At 51.6% G+C, this 21,298-nt stretch overlaps 1 protein-coding gene across 2 annotated transcripts in view; it reads right to left on the reverse strand.

Moving 5' to 3' along the window:
- The window catches only part of SHC4 (SHC adaptor protein 4), a 33,968-nt gene extending 13,942 nt beyond the window's left edge, over window positions 1-20,026 (reverse strand). For both annotated transcript variants that reach the window (XM_076347813.1, XM_076347812.1), the window contains exons 1-4: window positions 18,956-20,026; window positions 9,009-9,079; window positions 1,869-1,932; window positions 864-983 (exon numbers count right to left, since the gene is read on the reverse strand). In XM_076347813.1, coding sequence (XP_076203928.1) covers window positions 864-983; window positions 1,869-1,932; window positions 9,009-9,079; window positions 18,956-19,534 — 834 coding nt within the window. In that variant the 5' untranslated portion in view covers window positions 19,535-20,026. The remainder of the gene's footprint in view (window positions 1-863; window positions 984-1,868; window positions 1,933-9,008; window positions 9,080-18,955) is intronic.
- Between the last annotated feature and the right edge of the window lie 1,272 nt (window positions 20,027-21,298).

Raw genomic sequence — 21,298 nt, forward strand, 5'->3', positions numbered from 1 at the left:
AGGTACTTAAAAGGTACTTTAGCTGCCAACCCCCAGAGTTGCACCCTACGTAGGGAAGCCCTTTGCCGCTGTACCTGAAAGGAAGGGAACCTGGTGCCATAGACCCTTCCGAGCACAGGGGTCCAAGGGACAGGAGACCTCTGTGCTCTGGTGAAACCCCAAGAGCTGCCTGACACTCAGCACGGCATCAGCTCAGTGCCGTGATTCTTCAGAGCCAGTGAGCCAAAACTACATCCCTGATGTTCCCCTTCTCCAGCTTGGAGCAAAACCCGCTGCTGGCCCCGCGCGAGATCGTGCTGGGAGCTGAAGCCAAGAGCTGATGGAGGAATTAGGTGGGCAGCACAAAGCTCCTTATCACATCTGCCAGGAAGGGAGCACACCCCAGTTCCAGGGCAGATCCAGGCTCACGGGAAGACGTCTCGATGGAGCCCAGAGACTTTGCATAGTATAACTGATTATGCGCATATATTTCCCAGCTGTAAAATAGCTTTGAACACCACCAAAGCCAAGCTCTGACTCATTATTTATATCAATTTTTTTTTTTTCCCTAGGACTTGTCAGAAACTCCAGTCAGGACTAGTGCCTTGTTTATTAGGCACTGTACAGGCAGAGACACACACAGAGAAACAGTTTGCCGCGTGCTTAAAGATCCCTCCCCATGGGAGACACCATCATAAACAAGAAGAGCATGCGCTGCATGTCTAATTCCTCCAAAGTGCTCTCGTAATTCAGCTTTACCAGGCATGCACAAGAAGACTAAAGGCTGCTGCTTTCCCTTCGAAGCGCCCAGCCTTTCTTTCAGAAGCCGCGAAAGGAGAATACAGTAGCATGAAGAAAAGGACACTGATTTATACGTATCCTACCTGCTGCGTGTCAACATTAATCAAAGTGAGACTGCTTGTTGAAATGGTCAGTTTTATATTCACGCCAGAAAACTGAAGGTTACTTTTGCCAAGTACAGAAGACAGAAACTTCACTGGAGGCTTTGAACAAAGAAATAAAAGAAAGAGGCTGTCAGCTGAGTCTGTCAGGGGCAGAAACATATCAAAGTCCAGTAGATTTTACAATACCTTATTGAGAATTTCAATGGAGCAAGGAAAATGGCTTGACCAAATGCAAATGGATCTTCTAACAAACATCAGCTTTGAATACCATACTTGCAGGCATGGTTTTTATGTCAATAATGGGAAAAAAGTTTTAAAGCAAAATCCCAATGAGCTAAATGTTATAGCTGACTCAGTAATTCAGAACGTGTAATCTTCCTGCTGAACTCTGCTTTGTTTCCTAGGGATGAAGCGTTTCTGAGTAAATCAGGAGGTTCTCTCATGTATTCATTTTTCAGGAGCACGTTCATTCCTCCCAAGCCCCACAGTTACAGAAGGGAATCAGTAACTTCCACCAGGAACGACCCAACAGCAGCCACTGACAGTGCCCCTCACTGTATCCCCGTTATTAAATAAATGGTCGGCCCATTAAACACTGCCATTTTAGTCATGTTTAATTTTTTATATATAAATAAGAATCAGGTAATCCTCCAGTGAATGAGCTCCCTTTTACTATCAAAAAGACCTCCTACATTTTACCAGCCAGAACCTAAAACTTGTAAAGCACTGAGCACCGCAAAGGCTGGTAGGAGCAGGAAATCTGGACAAAGCATTAATCCTGAAGAAAATAAGGTAGGGCATGGCCTCGGCCCCAAACCGAGCAGGCTAAACACCCTGCTACAAGCGCTCTGTCATGTTATACCGAGTTCAGCTAGATTAACATGCACCAACTCCAGCATGGACTGAAGCCTGTCAGGGAATCACGTATCCAGCTTATCAAAAGCAGATATAGAAAATAAATCGTTCAGCTAAAACAGTATTTACCTTCCGCTTTTTTATAGCTCCATTTGTACCTGATACAGCTTCGCACAGTCGGCTTATTGCTTCCCTGCAAATAGAAAAATACAGTACAAACTGTTGGATCATTTCACATGCATCATCTGTAACAGAGCCAGCAACCCTGCCATTTGTTGTTATCGTCCCACTTATAAACACTTAAATCTTCTGGAAGGTCTTTCACAGTTGTTTTTCTTTCTTCTTTCCTCCTACTGTTAAAAAAAACACAAGTGTTTAATAAAAGACAATGATTCAGCAGCCTGGTTTGGGTTGCTTCTTTTTCTTCATAAAACACATCAGTTTCACCTAATGAAAATTTGGGGTTTTTTAGAAAAAAAACAAACATCAACTAACCACAAGAAACTCAAACAACCTAATGCCTTCAAATCCTTTTTCTCAGCACGGTTGATGGGTCTCTTGCTTGGCAGGGAGGATCTCCTCCTTGCCTTAATCCTTCTTATTTAGAGCAGCAGGGGCATGCTGAGTGAGCCCAGCTGGGTGCCCCGATTGCCCTTCTGCTGTTTGGGGTTTCTCTTTTTTTTTTTAAAAAAAAAAAAAAAAAAAGTGGGGGAAAAAAAAGGAGGAGTAATCAGCTTCTCCAGTTCTTTTTCAAATCTGTGGCCTCAGTCCGTATCTTTCCATCTCTGGCAGGTATGCCCCAAACTAGACATCCTTTCCCAGCCACCCACTATTCTCTACAGGCACCTCTCAGTCAGGGGAGCAGAAGGGTAAGGCATAAAGCACTCACAGTGTTTATTGGTCTCTACCAAAGACAGCTAAATTACACATTTAATATGACAAAGTGGCGCACTGCGCCTATTTTCCACACTTGAAGAAAGAAAATTCTGATATATGCTCGGGCAGGTGACTGGTTTGGACATACGGCAGAGCACTCGACTGCCCTGATCGAGGTTAGCACAGCAGCTGGAAAAAACCCTCTTGCTGGCAGTCGCCGGCTTTCCCCTGACTGATACTTACTGTTTTGAAGTCAACGGAAAAATGGTGACTAACTGGGCTGGGATGTGCTTAGCAAGTTTCCTTAACCTTGCCTGGACATCCCGGTCCGACCCGCAGCCCCCGACCTCTCCAGCTGCCCTGGCCCTCTGCCGCGGGGCTGCCGGGGCGAGCTGCGCCGCTGTCCCCTGGTCACTCTCTCAGGCTTCGGTTCCCATATTGGGTGATCTTATTTTGAGGCTGTAGCCTCAGCCTTTCTCTCACGGCTGAATTCAGACTTGGGCTTTCAAGGGTTGGAATTTTGTTTTGTTCTTAAGGGGAAGGGAATTAGTTTGTTTAATTATTTGTTTATGTTACTGGATTATTATCCAAAGAGCTAATTAGGAAATGAGCTAGTTAGGAAAGTTTGTCTGTTTTCAGATCCTGGCGCGTGCGTGGGAGGAACACGCCACTGGACTTCGTTTTTTGAGAAAGTTTTAGTTCAGAAAGGCTAAAAAATATCAGGGGACCACACAACAGCGAGAGGCTCCAGCCAGATACGTCCCACGAAGCAGAGGAGCCCTGGTGAGGAGCGTGGTCCCCCCAGGACCCTGCGTCGTGCCCGGGGAGCAGATCAGACCGCAAGTAAAGCCAGCACAGTGCCGGTGAACCACAGCATCGCTGCTGCCTCCTGCTCAGTGCCCCACGGACATTGCTACGCTGATGGGCTACGTGCTTAAAGCACTGAAGATCAGTGATGCCACATCGAGTATTCCTGTCAGAGAACATCCTGAGAAATTCAACCTGGAGACTGCCAAATGAGTGGAGACCTCACCCATGGCAAAATCATAAAAATGTAATTAATTTGTTCTGAGTGAAAACAGCAGGGAAGCAGAGGAGCCTCATCGTGGGCTACACAAGATGGGTCAGAAACACAGCCTTTTAAACACTGCCTTTTTTTAGCCTTTTAATGCAAAGCACTTTCCCCTGCACAGCTGAAAATACACTTTTGAAGCGAATTCCTGATATCCTTCTTGTTTGGCTCCTGTTTTGTTTAGGTGTTACCAGTAGAAAGGCCAAAACTAAAAAAAATAAATGGGAAAGGCATCCTGCAGGATGATCTTGCAGATTCCAATAACCAGCTTGGAAAATGAGAGCTCATCTTCTCATTCAATATTAAAGGAAATTAAAATCAGAGCCAAGACATTAAGGCTACCTGGAGCCTTCAAGTCTAGCTCTACCTAGAAAGAAAACCAGATACAGAACAAATTGGAAAAACAGGGAAGTCGTCTATTTTGGTGACAAATGAGTTCTCGCACACTTCAGGCAGCCCATGTGGAATAAGGAGTCGTAGGCAATGCTGCCAGCAACGGACCTCGTTCTTGTACAAGCCAGTGTGGTCACTGCCCACTTCACCACGCTCTGAAGCACTTGTCCAGCAAACGAGAACCAAAAAGTAGGCAAATCATTTCTACTTAATAGTTTCTATAACCTCTCTTTGGTAGGGGAAATCATCTTCTCACAAACATTTCTTGCTGCGTATCTCTGGGTGGTTTTCCAGATGATCTAACGAACCTTCCCCAATATTATTTCAAAGATGGGAAAAGCAGCAGTTTGGTAACACTTCTAACCTTCGGTCATTTCCACGGGGCAGGGGGACCTGAACTAGAAACCACACTGTACACTAGGAAGAAAAGAAACTCTGGATACGTCCACAATAACCTGAAATAGGATTTACCGTCTCTGTGTTTTCTTCCTGGAAATCTGCTCTTAATTCATTCTTACAGCCATTCACTTTCAACCACTTGCTCGGGCAGGTCTCTGCTTTTAGATCTGCCAGATGGCATATACCTGTGCATAGGTCGCGCAGTTCATCGGCTTGTTCCTGGATGAATGTGCAACCTTATAGGTTCTGGCATTTGCTTGTCCATTTGATATCTTCCAAATCTGAGGCAGTAGCAGAAAATGTGGCCTTGTTATTCCAGTCATGTTGCTGCTTTTTCTTTCTTTGGTCCTTGTCATTCATCCCAAAGCAAAATACTTTGGGGTTTTTTTTTGGTTTTCTTTTAAATCACCCTGAATGAATGAGATAACTCCACTTGCGTACTCTGCAGCAGCTCTTGTCGACCCTGGGAGCCACAGAATGAAATCGGGAGAGCTGTGAAGAATTTAAGTTGTTCTTGTAGTTTAAGGCAAAGAAAACCTTGCTCCTCGACTCCTCGGGCATCTTCTGCTATTTGAAGTGGAATCACTGTCTGTCGGTCCTGCAGTGCCCACACGATTACAGAAACTGGTCATTGTTTCATTGACACAGTTTTCACTTTCCGTAGTGAATGGAAGAGATTTGGGTCAGCTCTTTTCGCCATCCTGAAAAATATTACTCTGAAGCACTTTGGTCCCCTGGGCTGTCTCCAGCAGCAGACCTACCGCAGAGGCAGAGGTCCCGCTCCTGGCCCCAGCAGATGCCCATCCATTGCAGGGGGAGTTTCCCAGGGGTTATTCTGCTGGGCACCAGCTCGGCGAGGATCAAGGCTGGCACAGTTCCCTGGGAGCACCTCTGTGGGGTCGGAAGGCGGGATGGGGATGGGGAAGCAGGACCATTCCTCTTCAACTGGGACACCGAGGCTCCTGAGCACACTGCCGTAGGCAGCTCCCCACTTTCTGGGCTGGGACGCACTGAACTGGGACAGTGGCACAACCCCTACGCGGCTGAGTGCTGCGGGAGCTGGCGGGCACAGGGAATTTTTGGTTGCTCCACCAAAAGCCTGGTGCAGTCCCCCAGCCCCACAGGGCACTGCTCCCTCTGCCCGCTGGGTTAGCAGCCAGCCACCCGGCCGGGCTGCGGCCACTTGGCGAGGGCTCGGCAAGCTCTGGGCCAAGAGGGAGTGACAAGGACAGCCCCGTTTTTGGCATCCATATGCCTTTAGATCAGCTCAGCTGTACAGTCTACAGGTTTTCTCTAGGTCTGCACCTCTGGAGTGAAACCTGCAGCAGACACTCCTCCCGACTCCTCCCAGAGTGTGCGGGAGAGCACCAGGCTGGCAGTAACAGTGAGCTGCTTTGTTTATTGTTCCCCCAAATGAGAGTAAAAGATGAGAGATGGGCTGATGTAAGCGAGGAAGCATGCTGTTGAAGATTTGCTTTTAAGCATCTAGGGCTCTGCCTACACTATCTAACAGAAAGGGATTGTGCGTCTCAACAAAGTTGAAATTAATCTTCCAAACAAAGTCAGCCTTCTTCCACCAGCCCTCCCCAGCAGCACGTTTCAGACGCCCTTCGCCCTTCGCTGCCTGACCATTTTCAAGTTTGCAAGTCAATGCCCCGATCTGAGATACAGAATCCTTTTTCCCATAAATGCCCAAATATAATGACTAATCATAAGCTTGATTTAACAGAAGTGGGAGACGTGTAAGAGGAAAAGAGCTGAAGGGCTGGACAAGGAAAGTGCATGTCAGGGTCCAGCAAAGGCAGGACCTGCCACAGCACAAGGGCGACAGCCCGAACACGTCTTGTACTGAGAACAGCAAGCACAGCACGTTTATGGGTGACCATTCAAAAAAATACAAAGCCTCTTAAGCAGAGGAACCTGTTACCCTTATTGTTATTTCTTGGTGTTACTCTTGCCATCTACATGGACTTTGGGACCACAAATTTCTGCAAATGTCCTAAGAGCGTGTGAGTTGGGTCACAGGCGGGCAACGGCAGAGAGCTGGAAAACTGCTGCAGCGAAATCTCCTCTGCCAACCTCCTCACCGCACAGCCGTCGAGGGTAGAGAGCACCTCCGTGCCTGGCCCTTCCCTTGCTACGCTGCGGTCATGCGGCCTGATGGCCATACAGCAGCTCTGCACTATGGTCATTCACAGCGCCGGAGAGGCCGCTTTCTGCCTTCCCCAACCCTGTGCCTGGTAAGTGACTGAAAATGCAAGTCCAGCAAGAAACTAGAAAAAAAATCCTCCATGCTTGTCTCTTTTGACTCCTCACGGCACTTTGGCAAACACGAGTTTGTTGATCTTTCCAACATTCATATGAGGTAGGTAAATAATATCTTTAATTTTAGAGATCAGGAGACTAAGAATGCAAATACACATAAAGCAAGGCAGGGAGCAGACATAACTGGAGACCCTTTCTACATCACTTTAAAACAGATGATGCCTCTTTGTTTAGTGAAATGCCATCGGAGTAAAAATATTTTTACCCCCAGTACAAGTAACAGAGATTATTAAAATGGGATCATTCCAAATAACTCCTTGGTTGGTGCACTGTGCATGCCGTCTATAAACTTACTCCCCCAGGAGAACAATAGGGGAATAATCAATGTTATCTTTGCTCCAGTCAGCTTGTAATCGATCGAACTTGAAAGTTTGCATGCATGAGCTCAGCACTTCAGCATTTGGTTTGCAAACAGTTTAAGTTTTCAATTTCTCATGCACAAAAGAGCCCATTAAGGTCAGCAGTGGCATTTTTTTTAGGTGATGGCAATATTTCCATTGTTAAGTTTTCTCATAGCTCCGGTTAACAAAACCTTACTATTTGGGCCAAATTTAAGTTGGCAAGCTCTTGTCACACAGTAATTCATATTCATTATTTTCCAGACAAACCATCCAAAGCTCTGTTTTGTAAGCGCAGCAGCATACGTACTCCGTGTCTTGCAAGCAGGAGATAACCTCGCTCTTTGGCCGAGGCTGTTGAAGAATACAGTGGCTTGGTCTGAATGCGCCGGGCTGATTGCTTTGGGCTAAGTGTAACTACGTGGCTCTTCCTGATCCGTAAACAACTAGGCTGAGGGGAACTGGGTGAGCGCGTGTTTACGTTGATTGTAAATGTCAACAACCGCCGATTTTGAATTCAAAACAAATCAGGCAGCTTTTGAGTGTGGTATATAGGCATTTAAGGACTCAAGTTTTCCAGTTTCTTCCTTTTAGCTGATAAGTCTGGGAGCCAATAGGTAGAAATGTAACACTTATCTCTTCATGTTCCTTTCCTTTCTCCAGGATTTCTTTGATACGAACACTTGAGGAGGCAAAAGAGCATCTGTAAATCATCCATCAGCAGGAAGGAAGAGTTGGGCAGGCACTGGAAGCCTCAACCGCACTCCTGGCATCCTCAGCATGAACCATGCCAGAAAAATAGCTGAGGGGAGGAAGGAACATGTCGAAGGCCGGGCCAAAATACTCTGCACCCACCCACCCCTCCAAAAAGCCTTTGGAGGTGCCGGGATGCCGTGTGGCTGCTGGGGCTGCCCGGCAGAGCACTAGCCCTGGCTGTTGGACCGCAAGTGCATCCCAGCAGCACGCTCTGAGCTGGAAAGAGGGTGCTTATTTTGAAAACTCAAACGCTCCTGCACTGACACACTTACAAAAATAAAGTTAAAAATAAAACTGGGCTTTTCTGTTCCTGACAGGACATCTCAACAACCCCACAGGTGCGTATGTTAATAATCTACACCCAGCGACGGGCAGCAAGCTGCAACAGAAGTTGCAAGCTTTTCGAAAGACCACAGAGTATTTCACATTTAAACCACATTCAGTTGTATCTGAGAGCGAAATATCCATCTTTTTCTGATTTGCAGCCTGGAAGCTTAGGCCTGCAGTACAGTTGGAAACGGCTGTATTTCAACATGTTTTCCTTGTGACTCCGCTTCCAGCGGAGGCCTCGGTGCAGATGGGGCCAAGCGATGTCACCCGCCTGATAAAAATTCATTAGATGACCTTGCTAGATTGAGGGACCGATGGCGCTTTCTGCGTCAGGTGTGAAGCAGTGTGGCAGAGAAGCCCGCGAGCATCCAGGCTCGCCACCTCGGCCACCCGCAGCCGCGGCAGCACCAGCAGATTTGCCCTGTGTCTTGGGTGAGCTGTGCAGGCAGTGCTGAGCCCGTGTGCATGGCCTGGCTGCTGCCGGTACCCAGCTAGCTGGGGATGTCTGTACCGTGCTGCGACTGCAGGGGGAGGCTCTCTGCATCCAGAACAAGAACTGGGAGAGAAATTAGGTCTGTGGCTGAAACAATTCATTTTCCAATGCAAATAGCCTATTGTAATGACCAAATAATTCAAGTCATCGCTTGGGAAAAACAAAACAAAACATGCAAACTCCTATTCAAAATTGTCTCAGAGCTTGGCACGCGCCCTTGGCTTTATACAGAAATTAGGGCTCCGGCTTTTCATTCTTGGGCTGAATTTCAGTTTGATACCGCCTACCTGGTGACTTGCGTTCGCGTGCCAAAGTCCAGGGACCTCATTGACTGCAGCACTTCAATACAGCCCATGTACTAGGGAAAACAGAGAGACAGAGGGAAAGGAGGACTTTGTTAATATCTAGCACACAGGTAAAAGGAGGATCACAGAAGGAAGCAAATGTGATTTCAGTCCACTAAGTATATGCAGAACCACAGTCTAAATGGAAAATCAAATCGGCCATCCTAAAGCTGCTTCCTAAACAGATCTTGTTTTACTGAAAAGTGTAGAGAAGAGCAATAAAGATACCAGTGGCTTCAACAACATAGCACAAAAAAAGGTAAAGCACTCTGGGGACACAAAATCCAATCATTCCTTTTTTCCAGTTCTGCTTATTCTCACTGATTAGCCTGTGGCGCTGAGCTGGGAGGAATACGTGAACGTTGGAGGGAGACTCCCCGGGAGCAGAGGGGCTCTGGAAGCCGCATGGGACCGATGCACGCAGAGCCTCCACGCAGAAGAGCTGATCCCTTCAGAGCGGCAGGAGGCATTACTAAGCATGAGGAAAACCACTGGCTCCATGCTGCTGCACATCTGATGACAAATAATCTCTGCAGAAGATGAAGGAGGTAGAGTTGCAATTCCAGCTCATAGCAACAGCTCTTAAAAGCCTGCACCATACACTGACCTGCTTTAAATTAGAGGCTGACTCCCACACTTCTGTTGTATGGGGCAGAGCTGAAGGCTTTTTCTGTACTCATTTGGGATTTGCATAGGACTAATTTTCGGAAGCATCAAGAATGTGATGGCCTGTCAGCCCATAGGCTCCTTTGATGTTATGTGCAAACCTATGACACATTTTCATCGCAATGAAGTGTGCTAGGCTAACTCTATCCATTGAGTTTACCTCTCCCAAAACATATCTTACTAATTCTTTCAGCATTTCTGTTGACATCCATCTCTGCTGTTGAAGCACACTGACATCTCCATTTCACAAGGCTGGCATAGGTCTGAGTCTCTCAGTTTGCATCCCCTCTTCCACAATGAATTCTCCTGGAGGGAGAAGGGCTTTCGGGAGCGTTCTGCAGTGCTCGTACAGTGCCCGTGGGCTGCAGCGACAGCCTGCCTGCGCAGCCCTCTCCTGCAGAAAGACAAAGCCTCTGGGATAGAGCAGACAGCCTGGAAATCCCAGCAGGGACATACATGCCCTGTCCTCTTGTTCCGAACGGACGGAGGAAGCACTCTCTGTCCAGAGAAAGGTACTGTATTTACCTCCTCTGCTTCACTTTGCTTGTGAATCGATTTTTCTGCTAGGCCATTCAGAGGGGGTTGGATTTAGGTATCTGATTCAGCTTTGGAGACTTTCAGAAATGAATGCGTGTGTTAAAAGGAGAACGTATATGTGCAGTCAAGCAGGGATTCCACAACAATTGTATTATCCCTATTTTGGTTTCTTTCCAGATAGCAATGTAACCCTTGGGAGAACTCCAGAATTAGGTCAGAGCCCTGGAAGGACATCAATAAGAATCTGAAGGGTTAGCAGAAATGCTTCCCTAATGAACATTTAATGACTTTGTAAAGGACTCTGAGAGCTATATCTTACTTGTTAAAGATATTCCTGCTTAACGGGAACAAAGCAAACATAGAAAATATGTCTAGAGCCTCAGCTTGTAGCACAGCGGAAACCTCTGATCCTACAGTATAAGGTCAAGCATCCTGTGAGCTGGTTGGCTCCTCTATCCTTGAAAAAAGAAAGATTTAGAGGAGTAGGTGAGTCATATGCTGATAAGTGAGTCCCTATTGCATCCTGAACAGATGCGTGGGAAGCTACTCTAAGCAAAGATGAAAAATCAATATTAGGTTTTTGCATAAGTGACCCTGAGTGAAGCTGAACTTATCAATGATTCACAAAAGATTTTTTTTTTTTCTTTAAAAGCCTGAGTAGGGAAGTGCATTAACATGGCACCTCACTGCATCCCTCATTTATTTTAGCTGCCGTTGGTTATCTAAACCAGCACAGTTAGTAATGGCTGAACCTTCACATCTCAGTAGGAGGGTACAGAGAACCAGCAGAGCCCTGGGCAGGGGGATGCTGCAGGGCTGGGGCAGAGGAAGTTGGGGGTCACAGAGCTGGGGAGAAGCCATGGAGCACATAAAGGACAATGGGATACCAGAAGCCTATTCAAGAAAACAAAAGACACTCTCCAAGGAAGAAAAAATAATTAACAAATAAACAAGGAAAAGATTAACCCCTCCATAGCTGAGTCCAACGAGCAGCACGACCGGTGTAGGAGAGAAAGGGGAAGGCAGGAGACAAGAGCATCGCCTGTCTCAGAGACTTCTCCTGCGCCTGGACTCCAGTTCAGGTGGTGCCCCTACTCCCCATCCTGTCTACCCCAAACAGCAGCTCCCACAAAAAGCTAGGGGGCTCATCCAGGGGTGCAGGGTTGAGGCCAGCTCCCGCTTTCCTGCTGCAGGGAGGGTTAAGCTAAAGCATCGGCAGGGCAGCAGCCGCGGGTGCCCTCCCGCAGCGCCCTGGGAGAGGCAGCCGCAGCCGCGCACAGCCCTCGCCCCAGCCCAAGCTATCCGCCAGGTGTTTTTGTAACATGGCGATAGCGATATCGAGGGTTCAAAGGTGGTGTGCAAGGAAGGGGGTTCATCTTCCAAAGCCCCCCAAAGAGGAGCACGGCTCGGCTTCACTGACCTGCTAGGGGAAGCTGGACACAGGCACAAGGATGCTGTAACCAGCCCCGGGCAACAAGCACGGATATAACTGCAGAATTCGGCTACCTATAGAAAAATAAAACACCAACAAGCTGAGCGCTAAAGAGTTGACATTGCCAATGAAAGTGGATGCTGAACCCACTGATCTGTTGACAGCAGGATGGAGAGGAGAGGAGAGGAGCAGGAGAGGAGCAGGAGAGGAGAGGAGAGGAGAGGAGAGGAGAGGAGAGGAGAGGAGAGGAGAGGAGAGGAGAGGAGAGGAGAGGAGAGGAGAGGAGAGGAGAGGAGAGGAGAGGAGAGGAGAGGAGAGGAGAGGAGAGGAGAGGAGAGGAGCGGAGCTCACTGACCCCTGCTGGAAAGGGAATGGCTCCTCTAACGGCGATGTACGCAAAACTGTGCCTCTATCTCCCTGCGAAGGGCAGGGAGAGCATCAGCACCAGGGGCTGCTTCGTCTCTCAGTGTTTGAATCCGGAGGGTGATCTGGGGCTGGCTGCTGTTTCCCCACGCCACCGGGATGGCGGGGAGGTCGGGGGGGAGAGAAGGCCAGTTACTGAAGATGCACACATCTTTTCACAAGAGATGATGGAGAGTGACTGCAAACAGGACGAGGGACTGTGTGGGAGGGGATGTGAAGGCACTAGGCAGGGCCCATCTGAATAAGCTTTTCAGGTACCCTCTAATCCAGACCCACGTCTCATTTCATTCCCTGCCATAACGCAGTTAGTGGCTCCAGCTCCAGTTTGAATGACAGCCAGTGATTCACCCGCAGGAATGATACAGGGAGCAGCGCACGGAGCTCCTAATTAAACAATACAGCTGCAGCCTTGCAATTTTACCTGTTAGTTAACAGGCATTAATTCATGCGTAGTGCCAAGAGCAGCTCCTACAGACCCCATGGCCGACTAGCAAAGAATGCAGGCGAGAGGATTTGCTCGCAGAGGCAGTCAGGTAACTTGCTGCTGCTGAACAGCCTCTGTCCAAACATATGTGAGACTAGGTTCAAATTCCCTAAAAACGTAACACAGCCACCTGGGCAGAAAACAAGCAGCAGTGCTGTGTGCACGTGAGCACGGCAGGGAGCTGACTCCCATGCAAGCATTTCTTTTCCCAGCACTGCTTTAACAAGGTGCTTTTGAAGTGGGCAGAAAACCATTTCTGAGCTTCCCACCACCCTCCTTCCTTGTGGGCAAGGGCTGCCTGGGGTGGGTGCTGACCCCGGGGAGGACGCAGCTCTCTGCCATGCAAGGCAGGCAGCTGCAGAGCAGCGGGTGAGTTTCGCTTCGATTTGCTTGAATAACTCACCTCTAGCTTCGATGGATCTGGCGGGAAGGGAGACTGGGCAGAAGCAAGCAGCAGCCACCAGCACGTGGCAGGATGATGGCACTGGAGTTATAAGGAGACAGGCATCTGCCTTTTACACCAAGGAAAAATTACTTTTGCCTGTAACAGCTGCGGTGCTGCCCTCCCTGTGGCTCGCTGGCTGCCGGGGACACGCTCTCATCTCACATGTTGCAACACCTGATTTGAAATCCCCCCGCTTTCGCCCTGGCAAGAAGGTGAAGCGCTGGCCTCCCTCCACGGACAACGCCAGGAGCCAGCCAGGGATGTGGGGAAGGAGCAATGCACAGATCACTGTGCTTTTGGCGGGGAAGTTTTCTCAGCCCTTCCTTAGACGCTGCCTGAGGTGGCTTTGGGGCTGAAAAGCCACTTGTCCGCTGGAAAGCAGAGACTGCCGCAGCTACCCTGGCAGCGGCACTGCGTTCTGTCAGCTCACAGGTTGCACCACGCTGCCGACCAGCCGGTCAGCTCGGCTGCTCATCCTGCGACACACAGCAGCAATTTACCGGGCTGGGGTCGGTGCTACGTAATGCCGTTAGCAGCCACCAGTCAGGCTGCTAATGAAGAGCTTTGGCCCGGGTTTGCACCCTGCAGGAGATTCGACCGGCTCGTTCCTCAGCCTGAACCGCGCCGGCTTCCTCCAGCAAACACCAACCCCTTCCAGAGCTGAAAGCGAAGCCGGCAGAGCCTGCTCTTCCATCCTTCCCGAGGGGAGCGGAGAGGCAAAGGCAGCCCATGGGGCAGCCACGCTCCACCGCAGGCCTGGGTACCCCCACGGGGCACCTGCGAGAGAACACAAACCCGGGCAGAACGGTCTGGAAAACAGACTGGACGCCTTCACGGAAGAAAAAAGCCCATTAAAGACCATTAAGCACACAAAAAAAAACCCAACCACTAGTGGTTTTTCAGTGCTAGCCTAAGCCCCTGCACTGCTATTTTCTGGGGATGGCAAGTGCCAGAGGACCTCGCCTCATGTGCTTGCCCTGCTCTCATCTTCCTCCTAGTAGCAGCAGTGGTGTGGACAGACAGAAAGGCCCTTGGTGTGTCCCCCTCCTCCTGCCCACGCAGCACAGCCTCTTCCCTACGGGGCAGCGAGCTGTGGCTTTTTGTGAAGAACAACAGCTTTTGCTAAATGGAAATTTTTCTGGGGAAGTTTGACACCTTCATTCATGCGTTTTCAATTTTTAAATAAATTTTGAGAAAAAAAAAACAGGGAAAAGTGTGTAAATATACAGACACACACACATTTTCCTTTTCTTTTTAGTTTTGTGCTGAAAAAACACTTTCTGCAGCGCTGTACTGAGGCCAGGGCTCCAACAGAATCGGTTCAAAACTGCCCTGTCCCCGTGCTCCCGGCTGTGACAAAGCAAATGGCCTAAAAACGTGCGGGTTTCTGTTAAGAAGCAATTGCCCAGAGAAGCGCGTGGGCCTTGGAGGCGGTGCTGGCTGTGGAGAGGCGCAGCCCCGTGGGATGAGGGGTGCACTGGTGGGTGCTGCGGGGCTGCCACAAACCCCGTCCCCCCAAGCCCGGCAGAGCAAGCGCCACCCCAGCACCCTCCAGCCCCGAGCCCCCGGCTCACGATTCACAGCTGCGGCTCTGAAGCCATGAGTCACCAGAGCCCATCTCCTTCCTGCAAGAGCCCCGGCTGTACATACGCCTGTAGTTATTTATTTACAACAGGCGATGCAGGGTGCTGAGGCCAGAGCAGCTCTCCGGGTGCGGTGTCGGGGTGCTGCGCACCAGGGAAGTGGCTGCAGCTGAAACACCTCAATTATTTCCCTGCCCTGAGCACGGGAGAGGTGCTGGCGCCTTCTGGGGAACGGCAAAGGGCTGCCCTGAACCCCCCTCCCGCACAGAGACAAGAAGCAGGTTCCCCAGGCTGACCTGTCGCACCCTCCACGGACAAAAGCAGGACTGTGCAGGGGACAGGTGCCCACGCGCACTCTTTCACGTACTTCACATCGTTCTGAACTCCTACATTAGCAGTAGTCAAGCTCCTTTTACCTGAGACTAGCAACTGATTTTATATATATATATATATATGCCAAACTGCTAGCAGAGGATCAACCTATATGTCGGTAAAACTCCAATATATCCATCCTTTATGACAAAGGATGCTACAAATAACCTGTACCATATTATTTCACTATAATATTAGTATACTTTAAAATATCTGGCAATAGCATTTCCCTTCCATATTTTAGTTAAATAGCACATTTATTTCCTAATCTGAACATCATCTCTCAAAGACTCATGCGTTATTGATTTAAGCTCAGCCACAGAGCCTTACTCCATGTTAGGTCCAGTAACACCATCCTGCTGGTTCTCACTGGTCTCAGAGGGGCCCCTGGTGTGGGATAGTGCTGAGAGCCGGGTCTCATCCTCCCACTCAGGAGCAGCCCCGTCCCTGGCACTCCCCGGCGAGCAAGAGCAAGGACGGCAAGTGCCTCTTGGCATATTCCTCAGGCTCGTCACAGCCATAACGAACACCAGCGGGAGACACGAGTGCCGCGGCCGCTGTGGGCATGGTATAGAGACAGCCTCAGCTCCAGATGGGCGGCGTTGTGGGAGGGCACGTAACGGGTAGAACGTGAACGAGGGCAAGGTAAATAACCATCTTGCAAATCCTGCAGCCAACTGCGTACATAGTATTGTACATGTATTGAAAGATAACAGTGTGGGAATCAGAGCCGTCCGGGCTCCTATTAAAATATGAATATTTGGGCTGTTTGTTATTCGCACGAGCATCTCGGGGGAACAGGTGCTCTTATGGGTCTCGGCTCCCTTGCCGGAGCCCAGGTGACACATGGCAGCGACGCAGGTGCCCTGTCACCGCCAGCCACGCACAGCCGCAACTGCCTCCCAGAGAGACGTGATGAGTCCCGGCATCGCCTCTTCTTAAACCAACCCCAGAAAGACAATTTCTGCCTCGCTCCAGTCCGTAGGGGACAGTTTCTGCCCTAAGGCATTTCATTACTTCACCATGTTATGGCCTTTCTAAAATAACTGCAGATCCTCTCCAGGTAAGTACCAAATCCTCTTCGGACTCTGATTAAGCTTTTAAGGCCAAAGATCTCCGGCAGCAGCAGTCCCTGTCACATAGACCTGACTTTCCTCCTCAAATGGTCTCTGGGGAGATCCCAGTGATCCCGTACCCTAACAGGGCGCCAGAAGCTGCGTGGGGGCAGCGGGTGTCTCCGAACGCCAAGGAGGGAGGGCGAGGGCCAGGGCGTGGGGGTAAGGATTGAGAGGATTGGGGTAAGGACTGGGAGCAGCTCCCACGGCTGCCCGGCCCCTCAGCCTCCTGGCCCCACTTTGCCTCCAGGCGAGACCATCCTACCGTGCCACGCTCCCTCCGCACTGCAGCCCTGCGCCCCTGGCTGCTTCCCAGCCCATCTGAGGCTTCATCGCCAGCTCCCGGAGAAGCCTCGTGGTCCCTGGGAAAATGAGCTCCTTGCCCACGCTCTGGTGCTGAGGCCCCAAAACCCCCAGGCTGCTTTTTTACCGACCTGCTTGTTATTAAAGGGGCTGGTTGAAAAACACACCAAGAGTTTGGCCAGGACATGTCTTGGTGCACATCAGCAATGCTCTCGCAGCTCTCCTGGGGCTGGCTCCCGCAGGCCCACAGCCGCAGAAGCAACAGTAGTGGGATGACGCAGGAAAGATGCAGGGAAACAACATTTCCCCTTTGCGTAGGGAGGCTCCCGCCAGCAAACCCCCTTCAGAGAGATTCCCCGTGAAACGTCCTGACTTCCAGAAAGACCAGCAGAAAACCGTACTGGAAACACAACCTGGGGAGCAGCAGGAGGGGACGAGCCCTTCCCCGCTTCACAGGACCTTCCTGTCAAGTCCTTCCCTTTTTTTGCTCTTTCTTCTGCCTTTCTTGCTCATGTGCTCCCCGGCGGGTAACACCTCGGTGCCTCTGCTCTCGGCCCTGGGCCGCGACAGAAACCCGGGAGATTCCCCCTGTGCTTCATCGTCTCCTCCCTCGGCCAGAAACTGAATTCTTTAAGTGTGCCTCTGGCATTAGCATTTCGGTATTTGAATCTCTATAGGTACCTCAAGGCCTTAACCATGAGCTCTGCTGCATCGGGTGCTGCTCAAACCGCAGCACACGAGGCAGATCCTGCGCGGCGGGCACTGGGCATCGTGACACCATCCATCAGCGCAGGCCTTTCTGCGGGCTGGCCGAAAGCGTAGCACCTGGAGCTGCGGTGGCCCTCGCACTGTCACTGTAAGTCACACCCTACATGCTCATTCATCTATTTTAGCAGCTTGCTGGTATCAAAACCTCAGCTGCTCACGTTAGTACTAGAATTTGAAGAAAAGTAAACATAAAAGGACACATATCAGCACGATGAAATAGCGCATCCCTTCCCTCCACCTGCTGCACCCCGGGTGAATGTCCCGGGGCCTCCTGCGGCTCCGCTCACAGCGGCTGGTGCCCTGCTGGGACACTGTCACCTTTCAGCCAATGTCCCATCAAACCAGCTGTGCCACCGCTGCTGGACGCCAGGCAGGCGTCTCGTTCCTGCGTGGGGAAAGGTGAACATGGCTATTTCCCCATGCTGCTCTTCTCCCCTCTGACTTGCCTGCCCTCCTGCTGCATTTGGAAAGGGATTGATTGATTTTTTTTGGCCTTGCACCTTTCTTCAGACTTTCCTGCTTGCAAAACATCACATGGGAGACACAAATTTTGCATGGCTTATGGCTTTTTTACTCCTTCTGGCACATTTTGATACCTTCTGTACACCAGAGAGCTTACACACACACTCTCTCTCTCTTAGCACCCTGCCTGCAGCCCACCAGGAGGAATAGATGCTGGTTAATAACCCCTTGTACAGCTTGCTCCTGCGGTCCCCCCCTTGCATGTCAGGGACAGGCATGAGGGCTGCGAGAGCTACAGGAGGAGCCCTTGGCCAGCCCAGCCATTACATGAGTATTTCTGAAGCAGGTTTAGACCGCTTTCTCTGCCATTTCCCCGTGGTCTGCACTGGCTCCCTCCATGCAAGCAGCGGGCAGTTGTTGCCTGGGAGTGCTTTTGACAGATGAAGCGTAAGCACTAAAATGTGCAGGGTCAGAGGTTCAGAGCATAGAGAAGGAAGCAACGGCGAGCAAATGGCAAGGTCTGGCCACAGAAATACAAAGTCCAGAGAAGACAAGAAATTTAGAAAGCTCCCAGGTGGGGCAGGGGTGGAGGGAGCGAAAGCACCAAGCCCAGGAGGCATGGTCTCCTCTTGGCCACTGACTGCTAATTAGAAGCTGATACCCACCAACCCCAGCCCACAACATGAAAACCACCTATTTTGAAAGGCTATTTCAGGGTGTCTTCTGAAGAAATAGGCAGGTTTTCTGTACACCATCATTACCAAGAAAATCAGACACAGCCCTATAGCATCAAAGGAGAAGGGCGGCTTTTGCATCCTGCCCGCTCACTTCCCAGGGTAGGAAGCATCGGGGAGAGGTGCTCCGGGCACCAGCAGCGGTCCCAGCAGCTCTCCCATGCCCTCTGTAACAACCATGTCGGCAGCATGGGCCAGTGTGCACCTAGCGCCTGGGAGCTGCTCTGTGAGGGATGGGAAACCCTTTTCATGGGCCGCCTCCTCCCTCCAACATGCATTTCAGGCCAGAGCAACCCCTGTCTGAACTGCAGCTCAGCTGCACTCCTCAGAGAGTCTAAAGATAGCCTTTTGGAAACGGATGTCGTGTTACCTCTGGGAGCGGCTGTGGTCCTTTTACCTCCCTCAGTTCCACACCACAGCCCTACGTGCATCAGGAGGCAGGAAATATACGGGAGCAGTCAGCGGTTTGGGGCACTGGCTCCAGGAATGGGAACACAGAGGTCACCCTGCAGCCACCTGCACGGTTTGCTTTGTCAGAGAATGGAAACCCTGTGAGAAGTACTCACCCGCACGCCGTAGGTCGTTCCCGGCTCCCCCACGTTTTCACCGCTCTGCGCGAGGCTCCTGTCCTGCCTGCCCGCAGGAGCAGCCTCCTCAGCTCCCCGCACGGCGCAGTCACCCGCCGGCTTTGGGGTTAGGGCCAGCTTGTCCAGGTCGGGCTGTGGATAAGAGGCCGACAGGCAGCTGATCTCGGGCGAGGTTGGGCTGCTCGGGATGGTAAAGCACTCCGTGAGTTTAATTCTTGGCACCTCTTTCGTTCCCAGGCAGAAGCTTTTCAGCCCCGGCAGATTTGAGGGGTTGGCAAGTTTAATGTTAGCCATCCGGGGGATCAGCGTGCACAGGGTGGTGCAGGTGTCCTGGGGCCCCAAGGAGACATCCTCCGTCAGCAAATTAGGTGTTGAAGAATGGGAAGAGGAGGAAGAACCTTTGATGTTTAAAGACGTATTTTGCGTACCTTCATCGAGGGATGTTATCGAATCATTCCTGAATCGGCTGTACTTAGCCCTGTGCAGCATTCCGGGATGTCTGAATAACCCTACATACAGGACGTGTCCACCGAGGCTCTGCTGGCTGCGTTCTCTCATAGCCTTGGCAGTTCTGTAACTGGATACTCCTGCATAAATTGGCTCTTGTTGATAAATTATATGGAAATCGAGCAAGTCAAACAATTTTAAAAACAGAAACCTAGTGGATATTTTTGCTGACTCCCTCTCAAGTGGTTTATCTTCCTCAGCGGACGAGGCTTAAAACTGCACGGACGTCTGGTATTTTGTAAGCGGTAATAAAAGCAGCATACGGGAAAGCACATCAGTGGCACAGCAGCTTAAGCTGAAGAGCCGCTATCCAAACCCGCCTTCATTCCTGCCTCAAGCCAGGCACTAAATCCCGCCCGGCTCTGAAGCCTCACGGTCGTAGCATCGTTAACCGCGGAGCCCTGGCTGCAGCGAAAGCTCAAGCATATTCCACGCAAAGCGGAGCAAGAGGGCTACGAGCCCCGGCGCGTTTTCAGACCGGCATCGAGCCCGCGAGGTGCCCGGCTCTCGGCATTTCCACCGCCGGCCGCCCCAGGGGAGAAGCGCATCCCCGCGCCGCCCCGCTCCTGCCCCGCGGCCGGGCACAAACCCGGTATTTTAAGGAACACACTGACCGGCGCCGGCAGCTCTCGGCGTCGGTCGCGCTAATTCTTGCCGGAAAGTCCTTCAGCACCGTAACCCAGAAACAACTGAATACTCCTGCCCCTCCGGCAGGAAATATTCCTGAATATTCCTGCCCCTCCGGCGCTGTTTCCCGCGGGGCAGCGGCTCCGCAGCGCCCGAGCCGCCCCCGCCGCGGCCCCGGCCGCCGCCGCCGCTGCTTTTATGAATGAAGTTTTTGTGAATGGGGCTCGGCGCGTGCAGGCGGGCAGCGCCGTGAATGGCGCTCGGCGGGCGGGCGGCCGCGGCCCGGCGGCCCCCGGGGTGCGCCTCGCAGCCAATCGCCGCCCGCCGCCGGCTCACGCGCCCTTCAGCGCGCGGGGAGCGGGGCCGGGGGGGGGGGGAAGAGGGGGCGCGGGGGCGGGCGGGCCCCCTCCGGGGGGTGCCGAAAAGCCCCTTTCTGCGGCAGGGCCCGGCCCGGCCCGGCCCTTCCTCCTTCGCCGGCGGCACGGGCAGAGCCAAGGGCCGGGGTTCAGCCGGGGCCGGGGTTCAGCCGGGGCCGGGGCCGCGATGCCCCCCGGGCTGCCCACCCGGCACCGGGGGAAGGACGGGCTTGTCCCAGCGGCCTCCCCGCAGCCCAGCTCCGGCCACCAGCCCCGGTGGGGCGAGGCCGTCTCCCGCACTGCGTGTGCCTCAGGCAGCAAAAGGAGGGAGCCGGGTTTGTTTTACTCACGGAAACCATCTGGGCCCTCGGCACGAGTCACCTCGGCTCCGCGTGGGGTTTCGACGCCTCAGGCGGCGTGGTGGGAAGAGAAATGCAGGCCACGGGGGTCAGGCCAGAAGGGGAAAACCGGCCCAGCGGCCTCGGGTCCCTCCCTTAGCTGAGGTCTCTTCTCTCGCTAGGTTTCCAGTATTGAGTTCACCTTCCTCACGCTCACGGTGCTGCTGGCCTCATTCTCTCCTCGCGTTTAGCGCTGTAAATCAGCTGCCGGTGGATGAGGGGAGGCCGTGCTGCCCTGCCTGTGACAGGAGGAGAAAATAACGGGCAGGGAGCCGGAGAGACAGAGAGCGCTCAACACAGCCATTGCATTTTTTTTTTCTCTTGTACGAAAGCTGGTATTAATCCTAAAAGGTGCAATAGTTGCCACAATCAAGTAGGGGAAAACCCTCAGTCCAGACTCTGCTAGTGAAACATGGGCCCGAAGAGGAAGCGGC

This window comes from Aptenodytes patagonicus, chromosome 10 (genome assembly GCF_965638725.1).
Source record: "Aptenodytes patagonicus chromosome 10, bAptPat1.pri.cur, whole genome shotgun sequence".
NCBI lineage: Eukaryota > Metazoa > Chordata > Aves > Sphenisciformes > Spheniscidae > Aptenodytes > Aptenodytes patagonicus.